Raw genomic sequence first — 15,441 nt, 5'->3', positions numbered from 1 at the left:
CTGGGCTAGGGAGGGGTTTTTCTTCTTTCCTACAGCAGTTCGGAGACCTCGTGGGGTAGATTGGGGATAATGGTAGGATGACAAATGGGAATGAGGATATGGAGGTAGATATTACCACATCCGAGGTAGAAGCCAGACTCGAACAGCTTAATGGGACTAAATCAGGAGGCCCAGATAATCTTCATTCAAGAATATTAAAGGAACTGGAACATGAAATTGCAAGCCCATTAGCAAGAATTTTTAATGAATCTGTAAACTCAGGGGTTGTACCATATGACTGGAAAATTGCTAACATAGTTCCTACCTTTAAGAAAGGGAAAAAAAAGTGATCCAGGCAACTACAGGCCTGTTAGTTTGACATCTTTAGTATGCAAGGTCTTGGAAAAAATTTTGAAGGAGAAAGTAGTTAAGGACAGTGAGGTCAACAGTCCTTAACTACTATTTGTAATTGGGACAAATTACAACATGGTTTTACAAAAGGTAGATCGTGCCAAACCAACCTGATCTCCTTCTTTGAGGAGGTACCAGATTTTTTAGACAAAGGAAACGCAGTGGATCTAATTTACCTGGATATCAGTAAGGCATTCGATACGGTTCCACATGAGGATTTATTAGCTAAATTGGAAAAGATGGGGATCAATATGAAAATTGAAAGGTGGATAAGGAACTGGTTAAAGGGGAGACTACAACGAGTCGTACTGAAAGGTGAACTGTCAGGCTGGAGGGAGGTTACTAGTGAAATTCCTCAGGCATCGGTTTTGGGACCAATCTTATTTAATCTTTTTATTACTAGGCAGAAAGTGGGAATGTGCTAATAAAGTTTGCGAAAACCTCTCTTATGAAAGGAGACTCAAAGAGCTTGGCTTGTTTAGTCTAACCAAAAGAAGGCTGAGGGGAGATACGATTACTCTCTACCAATATATCAGAGGAATAAATACCAGGGAGGGAGAGGAGTTATTTAAGCTCAGTACCAATGTGGACACAAGAACAAATGGATATAAACTGCTCATCAGGAAGTTTAGACTTGAAATTAGACACAGGTTTCTAACCATCAGAGAAGTGAAGTTCTGGAACAGCCTTCCAAGGGGAGCAGTGGGGGCAAAAGACATATCTGGCTTCAAGGCTAAGCTTGATAAGCTTATGGAGGGGAGCTTGGTCTTTGACTATTAGCGGTAAATATGTCCAATGGCTTGTGATGGGATGTTAGATGGGGTGGGATCTGAATTACTACAGAGAATTCTTTCCTGGGTGTCTGGCTGGTGAGTCTTGTCCACATGCTCAGGGGTTTAGCTGATCACCATATTTGGGGCCAGGAAGGAATTTTCCTCCAGGGCAGATTGGCAGAGGCCCTGGGGTTTTTTCACCTTCCTTTGCAGCGTGGGGCACGGGTCACTTGCTGGAAGATTCTCTGCACCTTGAAGTCTTTAAACCATGATTGGAGGACTTCAGTGGCTCACAGGTTTGATACAGGAGTGGGTGGGTGAGATTCAGTAGCCTGCATTGTGCAGGAGGTCAGACCAGATGATCATAATGGTCCCTTCTGACCTTAAAGTCTGTGATTATGTGATTCAATGGACACACAGGTGTTTCTGGGAGGGCCAAAGGTCGTATCTGGACGATCAAGAGAGTGGTGGACACTGGGAGAACTAGTCAATGCCTGTATCTCTACCAGCAGCTCCATGGGGTGGTGATCCCAGGAGCAAACAGTGCTATCACTCTCTCTAAATTAACTTTTTTGTGGCCACACCAGAATCTTCTATCAGCTGAGGTGAAAATGGCACTCACCATCCCTCAATGAGATGATTAGCTGGGAACTCCACAAGTTTCAATTTAAGGATCCATTAGTCCCTTGAATGTTTTTTGTTTTGTTTTATTTTTTTACACAAGATAATTTGGTCCCAGATAAATAATGCACATTTTGGCCCAGAGTTAACATTACAGGTTGTCTATTTACTCTTTTCAATGCTAAAAAATGACATGGAAAAGTGCACAGGAATATAATTAAGTATAATTAAATAATACTTCAAAAATCCTGACTATTAAAGCATTGATGTTTTGAAAATGGATTTATAACCACAGGCTACGAGGAACCAACATCACCTTAAAGAGTATACATATTGCAAGCAGATGTTGTGGATGTAATTAGCAATTCATATTGTGTCATGTCTGATCTGACTTTGCAATAAAAAAAGCCCTAGTGATCACAGATGTTGAAAGGAGTGTATTCTACATAGTGTAGAAAACTCCCCCAGTTTGCATTTGTTGACAGAAAGCATGAGGCAGCCTTTTATTTCTGATGGGTAGCTATGCATTTTCAGGTTACTTGTGCCACTTTGCCAAGTGACATAATGCTGGCTCCATTCTCCCCCCCCCCCCCCCCCGCCCCTGCCTAACAAGGTTTTAAATGACATATCCACAGGTTTTCATTAGAGGTGAAATGTATTTTTGGAGATAGACACATTCTGTTCTGCACCACCTCGGTTTCAGATCACAATCCTTTTCTTTAAATTTAAAGTTCTTCAATACTGAATTTGGCACTTTTCTTTTTTTGTAGTTGCTGTTGAATGAAGGTCACCCTTTACTATCAGACAGAATACTACAGTGCCTGTATCCTCAGGAAAATTCAGAAAAAACATTTTCTGCGGCACAAAATATTCAGCCCCAATATGCATTAGCCAGAATGCACTATTTAAGGGCAAAGGGTTTTTTTTCCCCTCTCAACTATAAGATGTTTTGTCTCCAAAGGCCGGCAGCGTGCAGTAGCCACAATCTGGCCCACTTCTATTCCTCCATGTTTGCTCTCCCTTCTTCTACATAGACTTTCCACTATGTCTGGAGCTGCACAGAGGTTTGGAAACCTGATTTAACCCAGTCCTACTAAAATAAATCATGTACAATTTCTAGCAGCATGCTACTCTTTTTTTTTGTGCACAAATCAGCAACATTTAACAAAACAGACAAACTGTGTCTGACAGATTGCTAAAGCATGCACATATTTACAAACTTCCTAAATTGCCCATCTGCAGCAGGAAGATACTTGGGCATAATTTGAAGAAAAAAAAGTTGAGCAAAATAATTTCTTAAAATCCTGAGCGCCATAAAATATTTCTCTCCCCTTGAATCCTATCAAAATGATAATATTGGATAATATATGGGATGACTTGTAAATAGGACAACTTCATACATCATTAGTGTCTCCTATGGTACATCTAAGAAGCACATAGCAGTAAATAAACATGCACAAGTACTTTTTTGGTCTTTGTCTGCACAAATACAATCTATCTGCATAAACACATATAGATGCAAAAGAAAAGAGATGCTGATGGCAACATGACCTTCATTTATGCAAAGAAAGAAATATGGTAGAACTGTCTATTAGCCAGGGAAGAGTCATCAAAAACAAATGCTGTCCAATTATCTATTGCATTGCTCTCCACAGGTATACAACAAGATTAAATGAATGTAGATGAATTACAGCTTTTTCATACTAAGATAATTTTTTTTTTGGACAGGATTAGTACATAACAAAGCCCTAATGGAATCAGAAATTGTCTTCAGAAAGCAAGGTCATTTTAGCTTTTTAAGCTCTTAAAATGTCTCAGATTGTCAGGGTTACCAAATTAATTTGACAGAAGAAACCTTTTGTCCCTGTTAAATGTAAAATCTTGGAGGCATGCATTTACTACACTCATTACCTCCCCCCTCCCCTTTAGATTTTGCAGTAGGTTAGTGATGAAACATACAAGTTTAAGAAACAACCTGCAAAAGGCTTGAACAATAAATTGAGAGAGACATTTCTGAAAGTTTATGCACTTTGCAGAAAATTCAATCTTCTTATATGCACATGCATTGCCAAATGAAGTGAACAATAGCTTTTATTTGAAGACTTATCAGATCTGCCCTAAGTTTTCTTTTCTTAAGGCTAAATATTCCCACAATAATATTTTTTAAACCTTTTATCATTTTTTGTTGCTCTCCTCTGAACTCTCTCCAGTTTATCTACATCTTTCCTGTATATTTTACAAATGTAGAACAAGGTGCATTCTAAACACTACCATTTGCTTCTTTGCATATTCGTGCTTTCCCCACATCCTATCCTTTCCAAATCTATACTGCGGCTAGTTTGGACTATTGGAGAGGAAGGATGATCCCATGGCAAGGGCTAGTCAAACTCTGGAAACCTGTGGTCAGTTCTCTGCTCTGCCACAGACTTCCTGTGTGACCATGGGAAAGTCAGTTAGTCTTTCTATGCCCCAATACCCTACTTCTCATGGATGTTGTGAGGATAAATATATTACAAATTGTGAGGTACTCAGATATTACAGTAATAGTAGGTATATGCGAATTTGAGGTAGATTGTAGTCTCTTTAGGTCAGGAATCTTTTCACCTTTCTGTAAAGTGCCTATCACTCTCTATGTTGGTGCTGAGTAAATACACAAAAATAACACCATGCTATTTGGTATTAGTGGCAATGTATACCCAGGACTAAAATAGCAGGATTATCACAGTTTAGAAAGAATGTATATTCACAGATGGGTCTACAAAGTATACTAAGAACAAATTTTAACCTAAGCGATTATTTACTCAAGAAATTTAGCATTAGTTGCTATACTTAGTTTATTATTCAATTTAAAAATTTTCATTCATGCCATAAGAGAACAGAAACAATACCATGTGAATTAGGACACCAGTCATACACCTCAGTTACCAGCCAGCAAATAGCTAGAGTGAACATGTCCAGGAAGAAGGATGAAAATTGTTAATTCAAACTGTTTGCCAAATACTTACAAAAAATTAATACATTTGCAGAAATTGGTATCCATTCACAATGATAGTCAACAGAAAAATCTGATAATCAGTTGAATAATTTATTCACAGCATGTAAATTGTACCAGTTCTATGAATGGTGTCACCCATTTTTAAGTAACTAATTTACCCAGAAATGCAGAATAATTAATTCTGAGTTATATAGTGCTGTTGTCTGTTCTATTACTAAATTCACTGTGATATTTGTGGGGAGTGGGGTGTTTGTTCTGTCTGTTTTTCAGGGCCTGTATCTCAGGTTTCAGTTGGTGCGGTGTGCACAGGGGAGGAGGGGAAGGGAAAGAAGAGGTAGACAGAGAAAGAGAGATGCTCAGTAACTTCAAACACTATAATTAATGAGGCCCAGATCAACATTTTAGTACACAAGAAGAAAAATCAAATCAGAAAATTGCAAGACAGGGAATACATCTGGAAGCTGCCAAAAGCCCATTTATAAGTAAAAATGAACAGATAGGGTGTTGCCCCACGTGACCAGGGACAAGTTTCTTATGCATAACATGGCAGTTCTGGTGATGAATTGAGACTGATAAGGCCCAAGGCTTATTGGATTGGTCACCTCTCTGCTCACAGCAATTGCAGGTGTTAACAGATTTTTTAGTCTCTAATAGCTCCCATTGAAATCTTCTGTGATTTCCAAGATCAGATATTCACAGCCTCAGCTAAAGCTGACTAAAACGTCACCTTTTTTATTGTATTTTACTGCTAGAAGACAAATTTAACATAAATCCTAAATGAAAATATACAAAAATATGAAGAGAGCTTTGTTATAAATACCCTAGGTTTTCTAGCTTTTGGACTATGTATGACTTATTCATATTTCAGCAATGATGACAGCTGAAGATGGTAACCATGAGTTAATTGTTCAAGCCCATGGGTTGTTTGATGTTTCAGTGTACTGTCATCACCATTTTCTTTGGAGTGTAAAGCAAACAGCTGATGCTGGAGAGAGAAACTAATGTAGAAATTAATGTTCACCCAGGTTTAGCAATTTTCTCTGCTGTTTATGAAATCCAAGTCTAAATATTTCACATGGAGAACTGGGAGATAAAATAAGATTAACTAAAGAGGAAATTATCTCCATAACACCTATACAAGAGCATTTCAGGATCCATAACTGAAAAAAAAAGGTAGAAAAAAGTAGGGTGAATATAGTTTACTACATGAGAAAAGAGTTAAATATACTTTCACAGTACCTTTAGGGGAGATTTCATAACCATGAATTTGGTTTACATTACAAAATAGTCATTCAGGCTTTGTTCAGAATCCTCACTTAAGTCTTTAGCAGATATCTCAAAAGTCAGAATGAGATCATGTGCAACTAATGTGTGTGTATGCATTTTTGGAAGCAGACACAAAAAAGTCCCAGTAGGCAGCATGTTAACAACACTTTGTTCACGCTCTCCTTAAAATCCTTACCTTCAAACTGGGGAGAAATGCAGCCTGAAGTCACCAGCAGAAATGTACCCTTCACACATTTCAGAGGGTTGGTCAACGGAACTTCTCTAGAGACTCTCAGATCCAAAGATCATGGAAACAAAACCTCCATAATTGTGATTCTACAAATTCTTGAAGTAAAATTATCTGTCATTTGCAACTTCTTATGCATGGGACTGTGCAAGGAATAAGGATGGATCTTTTCATAGCACAGGTGAGTTGGGCTTGAGATACCTCATATAAAGGCTAGTTTTGCTTTTTCTTCCCCTTTAAAATTCCATCTCCTATGCCAGCCACACTCACAACCAATTCAAAGCAGCTGGACTATGTAATTTCAATTATTTGAAATTGCTTCTTCCCCCCACGCCCCCCATCCCAACATGACAATATTCTTCTCCTGTAGGGAATGAAATCCATTTTGAGACTGGCTGCAGATGTTCTCAACCTGACCATCAGTCTCATGAGTGCAACTACTGTCATCGGGAAAACTCTCCTGTTCCCCACAGGTACACTAAGTCATTCATCCAAGCAGTAATTCCTTGGTAATGAAACTGATATGGGTGGGTTCACTTACTTGCTGAAGGCAAAAGTCTGTAAACTTCATTTCAGGAAAAAACAAACAAACCAACAACAGAAGAATATAATATTAAATAATCAAAACGGTGGGGCGGAGTGGAGGGGAGAGAAGAGTAATGGGGAACCTTGGAATGGAAATCAAAAGCATTTTGTTCCTACTGCTGTTTACATGTCCTTTCATGACACACTTATGCAATGGAGCATTAGCAGAAATAACCTACGGTATTTATACTAGAGATGGGCCTAATAGCAAAATTAGATTTGTAATCTAATTGAGATCAGAATATCCCCAGATTTGGGGGCTTGGCCCGAGAGATAATCCCAAACTTTGGGGTGATTTGGACCCCATGTCCTAAATCGGGCTATCAAACCTCTAGGAATTAGTTCACAGCATTTCCTGTTATTTTTCTCTTTTATTCTCTTCCCATGAATTTGTGTCAGGAAGACTACATCATTTTGTCTTAAAAGAACTGTGTATGGCCTTCTTCTAGAGTCAGTCAATATTATCCCTTGAATGAGTCTAGAGGTCTCTGCTGCAAAAGTGAAATCAAGTGCTTCCATCCGCAGGGATATAGTGCCTCATTCCTGTAAGGCAGCACCTCCTGCCATTCTAAGATGCCAAACATGGATCTTCCAAGTAGTATTATGCTACTATTAGATCACTGGGCTAAACAGCTTGAAGGCCCACCTGCCACTATGGAATTCATATAAGAAAGTATTTTTCAACACACCATACAAAACGTGTAGTAATATTACATTGTTTCAGATGATATAAAATAGTACTTAAAATTTTGCAATCCTTTGCAGGACCGGGGCAGGGACTGTTATTCAGTGCATATCTGTTGTATATGTAGTTGTATGCTTAGCATAATGGGGTCCATACCAGACTAAAACCTCAGGATGCTTTCCCATACAAAGAAAACAAACACATGGCTATAACACAATAGAAATTTGCATTCAAATACTGTCTTGCGCATCAAATCCAAATGATTTGGCTCTGGTAGGTGGAGTAAGTAGCAGGATTGTGTTTATTGAGAGATTTGTCAATTTGATTTGGGGAGCAAAGGCTTTAGGACACAGAGCTTGCAGGGGGCTATTCCGTGCAGAGCCTGAGGGTCTAAAGTTGGCACTCCTATTATGGCACTCTCTCCATCTATGTAGCTTCACTGGTATCCTCCCTTCCCAAATAGCATGCCTCCTATAGGAGGCAGATTATTATTAGTAAGGTCCCTCTATGGCCTATTAGTAGCAACTACAGAGGCAACAGAGATGAACTAAAACTGTTCCAAGTTGCACTAACTCCTTCCTAGATTTTTGGGCAGAAACACAATACGTCTGCAGGGAACAGACCCACTAAATGGCATGTCCCCTCCACTGTTCACCTACTCTGCTCACTGTACACCTTAGAGCCATTTGCTCTCCTTAACAGAGGTTTCCAGAGGGTTAAGGAGCAAAGGCATTAAATGCCAGAGAGGCAGCACCTCCCGCATCCCACTTATACATGGGCAAGGGGAGAAATAGCACTAGCCTTTTTTAAAGCAATAGGTTCAGAGTAATCTTGTTTGGAAATCAGTATGAAATTTCTCCCCCTCATGTACTTCAGGATCTGGCCCAATGTTTGTACTGGTTGCAAACTATTGTTCTAATTGACATTACAGTGCTCTCCATGGCACTGTCTCAACTTGGCTAGACTCATGGAGAAGAAATAAGTGCCAGATGTGAAAAGGAGTTATTGCTTAAATGTCAGCTCTAGCTACAGCTCACTACATACAGGTAGTCCCTCACTAAGAAGGAGACAGCCATTTCAATCATTTCAGAAATTAAATTAAATAAAGGGCCAAAAGATTAAGATGAAGCGCCAGCTTTTATCCAGGAATATTAATCCTTCCTTTGCTGCTCTTGGCTAGCAGTTCATTTGGAGCAAGTTACAAGATGCTGTCAGGATTTTGGCCTGTCTGCTGGGCAAATATAGCTTTATTAAAGCACTTACCAAAGAAAACAAAAACAAACCCCTCCAAATTATTTTTGGGCAAATTAAACAAAGATACAAAAGAGGTGGGGCAAAAGTGATAGTTGAAGGACTCAGAGAGAGGGACCAGTGCTGTGAAACTGTTACTTTTAATATGCCTCAGGTATTCCACATATTGCTTAGTTCACCCTTACTTATTCTCTGACCCTTTCCTTTTTTAAAGGGAAGTTAAGTATTTTGACATAGGAAAACACCTATTGTGAATAGCTAACATCCACAATATCAGAAAACCTCCTTCTTCTACTGCAAGTTTTCCTGTGGCAAGATAAATAAACATGCAACGTAACCTTAATTCAATCACTAAAAGTTATGCTTGCCCAACATTTGAAGCCACGCATTTACAAACTGGTATCACAAGTGACATCCTACTCAAAAAGCTTCTGCAAGTAAAATAAATGGGATTTAATCTGCCATAAAACAGATTGAATTTATTATTCTTGAGAAAAGGATACAGTTCTGACATTGAATTACAACTGCTTTGTTTTTAAAACAGGCAGCCCTCAACCAAATCACTATTTGCAAACTTGCATGAAGCAATAAAGTCAGATATGTGCTATATGGCCAAACTAGCTGCAGCTGGATATTATTATCTGAACATTGATGGTGCTCTGGGTTCTCTACAGACACTGAGGAAGATATGGTCAGTGTCCAAGGAAAGTTAGGGCAGGTCCATACTCACCGTGCGGGTCGACGCGGTGAGTTCGACTTCTCGGAGTTCGAACTATCGCGTCTAATCAAGACACGATAGTTCAAACTTCCCACGCGCTCTGGTCGACTCCGGAACTCCACCACCGCGAACGGCGGTGGCGGAGTCGACCTTGGAGCCGCGGAGTTCGACCCTGCCGCGTCTGGACGGGTAAGTCAGTTGAACTAGGGTACTTCGAGTTCAGCTACGCTATTCGCGTAGCTGAACTTGCGTACCCTAGTTCGACCCCCCCCTTAGTGTAGACCAGGCCTTAGAATCTAAACAAAACAGCCAACAACTAAATAAACCAGGAAACGCCTGGCAAATAGGGCATGGAGCTACATGAATGAATAATGTGTGAAGTATTCCCCACTGTATTCCCCTTGAAGAGCCAGTGAAATGCTAAACTACACCTATAACATACCAATTTTTATCACTGGTGAGCACTGCATATAGCAGCAAAGGGCAACCTGCGGCCTGTGGGCAGCACGTGGTCCATCAGGGTAATCCACTGGAGGGCTGCGAGACAGTTTGTTTACATTGACCGTCTGCAGGCACAGCTGCCCACAGCTCCCAGTGGCTGCAGCTCACCATTTCCAGCCAATGGGAGCTGCAGGAAGTGGCGTGGACGGTCAATGTAAACAAAAATGTCTTGAGGCCCACCAGTGGATTACTCTGATGGGCTGCATGCGGCCCACCACTGATCTAGACTGTTTTTAAATGTCCTGGATGTATAACTTGAAGAGGCTTACATGCACTATATGCAAAAAGAGGGCTTGCTGTAATATATTACTATTAGCTCCAAAGTCAATGTCTTTTCAGACAAATCATGTCATGGAAGGAAAACATTTGTCTCTTTTATAGAACTTGTTAAATATATTCTTTTTTAGGTTTTGGATTTGTATTTTGAATTTCTCTCCCTCCTCCCCCAAACCCTTTTACTTACGTTCTTTAAGCCTCAGGCTCATTACTCTTTGACCTTGACACCACATCCCTTTTTTACTCCATTGTTGTTAAGACATCCAGAAAAAAAGAACTATTTCTACTAAATACATCAATAACATTTTTTTTTTGATTTCCTCAGATGTGATAGTAAACATATGAAAAAAGGGCTTTTTAAGATACCGTACCTTCTGAGATATACCAAAATGTAGATTTCTACCTCCGGATTGTGAGAGCTTCTTTCATTCACATAGTCATCAAAGACTGAATTTCTTCATAAATAAATATTGCACGGCCATATTTTATAACATTTGTTTAGCTTCCTTTTTTTATACCAGCTCTCTAGTTTCGGGTTATAGCAAGATTTAAAAGGTGTAGTTGTTCTTCTAGTTTTATAATACCTAAATGTCATAATTTATTGCTAATATTATGCATGAACAAGCCAAAGGTTTTGGTATTGATAGCTAATGCTGAAGGAATAAATGCGAATAAAATCAAGGCACACAAATAACTTTTCATAAATAGTCTAGCCAAATGCTCAGTGGTATGCTATGCACTAAAACATTTTTGTTGTCTGTCATCTAAGCCCTGGTCTACACACAGCCCCGGGGTCGAACTACGGTACGCGAATTCAGCTACGTGAATAACGTAGCTGAATTCGAACTACCCTAGTTCGAATGACTTACCCGTCCAGACGCCGCGGAAGCGAACTCCGTGGCTCCAAGGTCGACTCCGCCAACTCCTCCTGCCGCGGTGGAGTACCGGAGTCGACCGCGGCGCTTCCGGAGTTCGAACTATCGCGTCTAGATCAGACGCGATAGTTCGAACTCCGAGAAGTCGAACTCGCCGCGTCGACCCGCGCGGTAAGTATAAACGTACCCTAAGACTCTTGATATGCACTTCAGTGTTAATATTAGGTAAAAATATAAAATAGGAAAAGAACTGACATTCCTTCATCTATTTTTACAATCCTTAGAAGTTGTTAAGTGTTCTCCACCTTTCTAAATAATTGTATTTCCAACTAATTTGTCTGTCTCTTAGTAATCTCTCCTTAATAGTGTTCTGAAGAAGAGTTTGATTAATAAAGGACCTCTGAGGGAATGCTAGACACCTCTCATCAGTTTTTAAATTATTTGGAAGGGATAAGTACAGTTTAAATGAATCCTGAACAATATAAAACTTTAATGGCAGAGTGCACTAATTCACAATTTTCAGTTGAATACCATGGCAAAAATGTAACATTATTTAAACAAACTGGCTCCAGAACAATAGGAACAAGAATAAATCAGGCACCTACAATATGGTACTTATTAGGAAAAAGGACAATACTACTAATGGATACACATTCATCACTAGCACATGTGAAAACATCTCCAGCACAGAGTTGATAGAGTACAACAATTTGCTCTCTATTCCCATGGATTTCAATAACAGTTACACTGTATCCGAGAGATGAATTAGCCCTAGGCTGTTTTAGATGTGCCTTCTTTGCTTCCTCTCCTAGTCTTCCAAAGAGATCCCGTACAGGATGTAGAATGGATTTTACTAATTACAGATAAGGTATTTCATGAATCACTGTGATTGGATCATTCCATGAACTGAAAAGTCATCTTGCAACAGAAGTACAAACCAATCCATCTGTACTACACAAGCCTGGAGGACTATTATGGAGCTGGACAGCCCCTACAGCAATTCAAGTTTCTATTAAATGTTTAGATACTATTGAATCAGCATTTTCCACTGGAAGTTTTTTTTTTTTTTTTAACTATTTTAGTATCAAGCATCTGTGGGGAAGGATAGCTCAGCAGTTTGAGCATTGGCCTGCTAAACCCAGGGTTGTGAGCTCAATCCTTGAGGGGGCCATTTAGAGATCTAGGGCAAAAAAATCTGTCTGGGGGTTAGTCCTGCTTTGAGCAGGGGGTTGGACTAGATGACCTCCTGAGGTCCCTTCCAACTGTGAAATTCTATGATCTTTGAGTTAGGAACAGTGGTTTGGAAAATAATGTCTTTAAACTAGTATTCATTTTTCAGTGGGACACAGTCTTGTACTGTCTTTCAGAAGCCTTATCTTTATCCCTGTATTAACAACAAATGTCTTGGTCTAAAAGGTTAAGACTTTCTCAAAGCTGAATGCAATTTTGAACTATGTGACTCCCATAGAGTTTGGTTAAAACTGTGCACAATGTTTGAAAATGTACTCCGAAGGTTGAAATGTGGTGACATTTAGTCATACAAAATATTTTCACCCTGCTAAAGAGAGGTCTTGCTTAGCAGACAGAAGGCCCTCACTAGAAACAAACCAACATGCTGAGAACTGCTAAAAGAGAGAAAAGATTCTTTGATTAATTGTAACTGATTCTCTCTAGTAACTGGGAGGTAGATTTAAACCTTCTAGACCAATAATATTTAATATTATAAAAGCTACTTTTATTGTCAGTAAAACCTTCATAAAACACTAGTATACCACCGTATTCTGAACGCATATATGGTCACCAGTGCTTATGAGAGAACAGGGTCTCAGTAACAGTGTTCTTTTGAAGTAAAATTATTCTTTTTAAACTTCTAGTATGTGTTCAAACAACCAATATGACGTCTCCTTACAGATGTCTCTACAGCTTGTTTACTACTGGAAAAATCACTTGCCTGTCAAAAAATTGCAACACTATCTTACGATTCTTGTCCCAGAAAACTCTGGTCATAGTATAGAATCTATCATGCAGGGAGCAGCCAGCATTACACTTGCTTACTTCATGATTACAGTTAAACTACATTATATGTAGAAGGACAGTTCATCAAAATCCATATGGCAATAGAGATGACAGTGATGAGAAGCCAAGATAGATTCATGTGTCACCATCCCCACCCTTCAAGTATTATTGTTAAATAAAAATCTTGCTGAGAAATGCTCTGTCACAGCAATGGTACACAAATATTTTTTTCAGACACCTAAAGGCTTCCTGCCATAACAGCTGTAGGCCTGAAATTTGCTCTGATAAATTCCATACTGAGACAAAAGCTAATTATCTAGAAAACTACCCAAGAATGCAGTTTCCCCTTTACACCACATATCAATCCATGTGGAGATGAGCAACAGCCTTGGTGGATTGCAGTTCAGAGAAAGGTTCATCTTCATCAAGTACCCACTGATAGTTTTAAAATTCAAAGTTGTTTGCAAGATTTAGGGTCAGAAAAATAAAGTACATTTGAAAAGAAATAATTATTTGATATTTTTTTATCAAAACCTCAAACTGCCATTGTTGGATTTTACGCAGAATAAAGGGGACTTATTGACACTGAATTCAAGAACTAATGATAGAGGATGACTAACACTTGCAGCAACTCAGAGGCTAAGGCTTCAAAACAAAAACAAAACAAAAAAGATTTTTTAGTTTTACTGTATCCAGACTTCTAGAATTTTCAACTAACTCATGTTCTGAAGCAATGTTCCCTTTCTAGTCAAAACGCTAATATGTGAAAAAATTATAATATTGTCATTCTTCAGTATGGCCATTTTGTACAGTTAAATGGAGCTGCCTCATGCAATAAAACACAAGTTAAGAAACCTGTCAAGTCACATCCAAAAGGTGAAAGTTAATAGGTTTTTACTGGGGAGAATAAAGCCTACAGAAAAAAAATATGTTTTCAACATTACTAATTTGCAGCATTTCAGAAAGATGCATCAATTCAAACATTTTATTAGTGGAAATGCGTGAGAGAGATTTTACCTTTTTCTCCTTCTTAATATAAATATATATTTCACTCTTCATCCATAGTAACACAAGCTAACCACGAAAACCTAACCAAATAAGTAGTGCTCAATGCATGAGCAAACTATAACAACTAAACTGATCTTTTCTGGATACAACTGGTCAAACAGGTTTTGTTTCTTTATATTTTCCTCTCCTTTAGTTTCTATATAGTCACAATCTTAAACCACTGGATCTTACCTCTGTCACTGAAGTCATCCACAAGAATGATTTCAGCTATAAGGATGTCTGGAGTCCGGTTGATAATGCTGTATATGGTTCGCAAGAGTGAAGTCCATCCTTCGTTATGAAATGGGATAATTATGCTAGTATTTGGCAACTTTTCCAAGTATACCTTGTGCTTACAGCTGAGAAGGAGGGAAAAAAAAGGAGGTGTATAAGAACATAGAAGAGCAGAATGGATTCAGTATATACAACTCAACTGTTCACTCTGTTCAGCCATCACATTTTCTGGTGTGAAATGACTCAGTATATCCAAACAGTGTCTAACTCTATAATCAAATCACATCATTAATTAAATTATGTATTTAATTAAGTAGCATTAACTACCTACACAGTACCTGCCATGAAACTAATATTCAATAACTACTAGGTCCTTTTTTATTCAAGTACTCAATAGCAAGGATTTTACAAATATAACACTGTAAATTAGAAAAAATGAAGGTACAATAGTGTAATGCTGATGTAAACTCGTAAGTAGATTATGTGGCTTCAGTGGGAATTCTTCCTGAGTAACTCATAGAGGATGTGCATTCTAACACTATTTCTCTTTATAAGGATATATTTACTCAAAATATTTTTGGAATATCATATGAAAAGAAGAATTTGAATGATCCCTTTATTATCCAAAGCAAAGAAGAATTGTAAAATTACTTCTTTACTCAAAAAGGCAAAACTGGTAGACAACGAAAAGTTATTTTACTAGATGGTATATATTCAAACAAAGACTTAAGCACGTACAACTCCAGCTCTATATCTAAATATTCAATACAATGGATGCCATTAAATGAAAAGTGTTATAAAAACGTGTCTCTGGATATCAACACGAATCTTTTGCTAACTGCAAAGGCAAAAGTATTTCAGAACTGTTAATCAACAACTGCATTTACATAATGCCATCCAATAAAAGACATACTTAAAAGCTTATAATTTTGTAACAATGTCTAAAAGCCCCTTAATTCTG

General features: G+C 38.5%; 1 protein-coding gene across 4 annotated transcripts in view; it reads right to left on the bottom strand.

Annotated features, from left to right (window-relative positions):
• The window catches only part of GALNTL6 (polypeptide N-acetylgalactosaminyltransferase like 6), a 542,002-nt gene that overhangs the window by 397,531 nt on the left and 129,030 nt on the right, over window positions 1–15,441 (bottom strand). For all 4 annotated transcript variants that reach the window (XM_045018344.1, XM_045018346.1, XR_006579712.1 and 1 more), the window contains exon 3: window positions 14,439–14,605. In XM_045018344.1, coding sequence (XP_044874279.1) covers window positions 14,439–14,605 — 167 coding nt within the window. The remainder of the gene's footprint in view (window positions 1–14,438; window positions 14,606–15,441) is intronic.

The sequence above is a fragment of the Mauremys mutica genome, chromosome 5 (assembly GCF_020497125.1).
Source record: "Mauremys mutica isolate MM-2020 ecotype Southern chromosome 5, ASM2049712v1, whole genome shotgun sequence".
Taxonomy (NCBI): domain Eukaryota; kingdom Metazoa; phylum Chordata; order Testudines; family Geoemydidae; genus Mauremys; species Mauremys mutica.
Note: the sequence above shows the minus strand (reverse complement) of the source record. Positions and strands in the feature narration are given on the sequence as shown.